The sequence below is a fragment of the Octopus bimaculoides genome, unplaced genomic scaffold (assembly GCF_001194135.2).
Source record: "Octopus bimaculoides isolate UCB-OBI-ISO-001 unplaced genomic scaffold, ASM119413v2 Scaffold_356694, whole genome shotgun sequence".
NCBI classification, from domain to species: Eukaryota; Metazoa; Mollusca; class Cephalopoda; order Octopoda; family Octopodidae; genus Octopus; species Octopus bimaculoides.
In genome coordinates, this window is record NW_026318366.1 from 4,933 (window position 1) to 7,703 (window position 2,771).

The following is a 2,771-nucleotide window of genomic DNA, read 5'->3' on the forward strand; positions in this document are numbered from 1 at the left end:
GAGAATGAAAATGTCATCACATCACATCACATCTTCATATATTTCAAATCCAAGGAACAAATCATCACTCATATTCATAGACATCAACATATAAAACATTCAATTTTGACAGAGACAAATTTTCGAAAAGCATGCACTAAATGATTTCCCTGAACTATCACGCACCCATACATCGCATGTCTAATAAATGGACACACTCCGATGCACACAGATCCACAAACAATAATATTTCACAGATAAAAACATCATTGAAAAGAGTGGTGAGGGAATCTAAAATGAAGGATGTCAAGATATTACAGATTTAGAAATATATCTTTAATGAAATCCTATAAAATGTCTTACTCAACTTACAGATATATTAAACTGTAGAGATTCCGGAAGATGTCTTCTTTGAGTTCAACGATGTTATTAGAACCCAAGTATCTGGAACAGAAAACGGAGTCAATAAGAAATTGCATGGAACATATTTGTGACAAAATTTGCTTTCGATCATCAGAGAATGGAAGCGATGGAAAGTAGAATATGATGATGATTAATTCCATAAAGTTCATGGCGCTGGTGATGATGTTCATGATGATGATGATAATTATGATGATGTGGAGGAGGCGGACCTGCAGTAGAAGGATGATGGTAGCGGTAGAGTTGATAGCGGATGTTTTGGCGGTGGTTGTGATGAATATGGAGAAGAGACAGTAGGGAAGAGTATATAGTAGATCTGTTAATGACTATGATGTTATGGTTCTCAAGATGACGAACTCGAAGAAGTTTATCATTGAGGAAGGTGAGGAATAAAATGAGAAGTATGACGACGATGAGGACATGGACCAGGACGTCGACAATTTTCTAAGCAGATCTGGTTTCGATTTACATTGAATAAGATTTAGACGAATAGAGAATCGAAAAGAGAAAGGAGAAACTATAAAAAAGCATGAGAAAAAGGAAGTGAAAAACAAAGAAAGGAGGAGGATGAGCAGAAGAAAAATGAAGCGGAAGAATTATAGAAGAAGAAGAACGAGAAAAAAGAAGAAGGAGAAGAAGGAGAAGAAGTAATAGTAGTAGTAGTAGTAGTAGTAGTAGTAGTAGTAGTAGTAGTAGTAGTAGTAGTAAAGGAAGAAGAGCTTGAATGGATAAGAACTATCGGGGTTGGGTGGAAAGGAAATGTTTTACATGCCAATATATATTCAGATTCGTACACAGATACATATTTACAGACACAATCAATCACACATTTCTACCAAAAGACCGTGAGAATGTAGCGAGGGACAAGGACCTGGATCGAAAAAGAATGGGGAGATTTTAAAGATTTAGTAGAACATTATCTGTGAAATATTATCAACAAGCTTTATCCAACTCACAGTGTTTGCAATTTGGTCAGGTCATGGAAGGCTGTTTCGTCAATTTTTTCGATACCATTATTGTGCAAATATCTGTAACAGAAAATATTAATTGACAGGAGAAAGTATCGAAGAGTTGTATAACATAAAATGTTATCGTTAAACGAATATTTGGTGGAAGAAAAAGCAAAGTAGATAATGGTGATGGTAATAAGGAGGAGGAGTAAGAGTAGGATGGAGGTGGTGGTGCTGGTAATGATGAATATGGCGATGAGACGAAAGATAGGAGGTCGATGGTAATGTTGATGAAGATAATCCTTTTTATTATAAGCACAAGACCTGAAATTTGGGGAAGGCAGGTAGACTATTACATCGACCCCAGTACTCAAATGTTACGTCTCGAAAGGATGAAAGGTGAAGTCGAACTCGGTGGAAATTGAACTGAGAACGTAACGACGGGCAAAATACCGCTAAGCATTTCGCCTGGCGTGCTAAGGATGCTGCTTGCTCGCCGCTTTGATGAAGGTCATATTATTAATAGCGATTATGATGAAGGTGATATTTGTAATAGTGATGTTGATGAGGAGAACTACGGTGATGCTGACGATGATTTTGATGATGATTGTGCTGCTGGTGACGTTTCTGTTGAAGATGATGATGTATAGATCGATAACGATAGTTTCGACGGTCATGTAGATTGTGCAAATGTTTGTGAGATTGATAATATTGATGATGAAACTGATCATGAAGAATTGAAAATATAAAACAATAGGTAGAAAGATTATGTGAAAGTCGAGGCAACGGAATAAAGTGAAGGAAGAGCTCGGATAAAATTTTAAAGGGTGTAGGAGAAAAAAGATGATGAAGAGACAGAAGAGATGGAGTGGGATGCAGTAGAAGATAAAGAAAAAGAGAAACAGGCCCTCACTCACATTCACAGACATAAACATACAAAAAAAAACATTTTGGACAGATAGAGATTTTAGACATAGAAACATATATATGCATGCACTAAATGATTCCGCTGAACTATCACGCCCTCATTCATCTCATAAATACACACACACACTTAGACATAGATTCACCAACAAGAAGGCACATATTTGGAAAGACGGTGAGGTGGAGGGCTTAAAATGGAGGATGGTAACATATTACTGATTTAGAAATATATCGCCAATGAAATCCTATAAAAAAGACTTATTCAACTTACAGATTTGTTAAACTGGACAGACTTCGGAAGGTGTCTGCTTTGATTTCTCTTATATTATTATCACTCAAGTATCTGGAACATAAAATTGAGTTAATAAGAAATTGCATTCGACAAACAATTAGATGATGGATGAGATGGAAAGTAGACCACGATCATGATTAGTTTCATAAAGCCCATGGTGCTGGTGATGATGTTCATAATGATGATGATAATGATGATGATGATGA

General features: G+C 36.3%; 1 protein-coding gene across 1 annotated transcript; it reads right to left on the reverse strand.

The window, feature by feature from the left end:
* Window positions 1-27: 27 nt before the first annotated feature.
* On the reverse strand, window positions 28-2,666 carry LOC128251366 (biglycan-like). The gene is made up of 3 exons (XM_052978231.1): window positions 2,545-2,666; window positions 1,356-1,427; window positions 28-423 (listed from the first exon to the last, which is right to left on the reverse strand). Exons 1-3 carry the CDS (start codon window positions 2,649-2,651, stop codon window positions 348-350), a joined length of 255 nt encoding a protein of 84 aa, XP_052834191.1. The 5' UTR covers window positions 2,652-2,666; the 3' UTR covers window positions 28-347.
* Window positions 2,667-2,771: the final 105 nt, after the last annotated feature.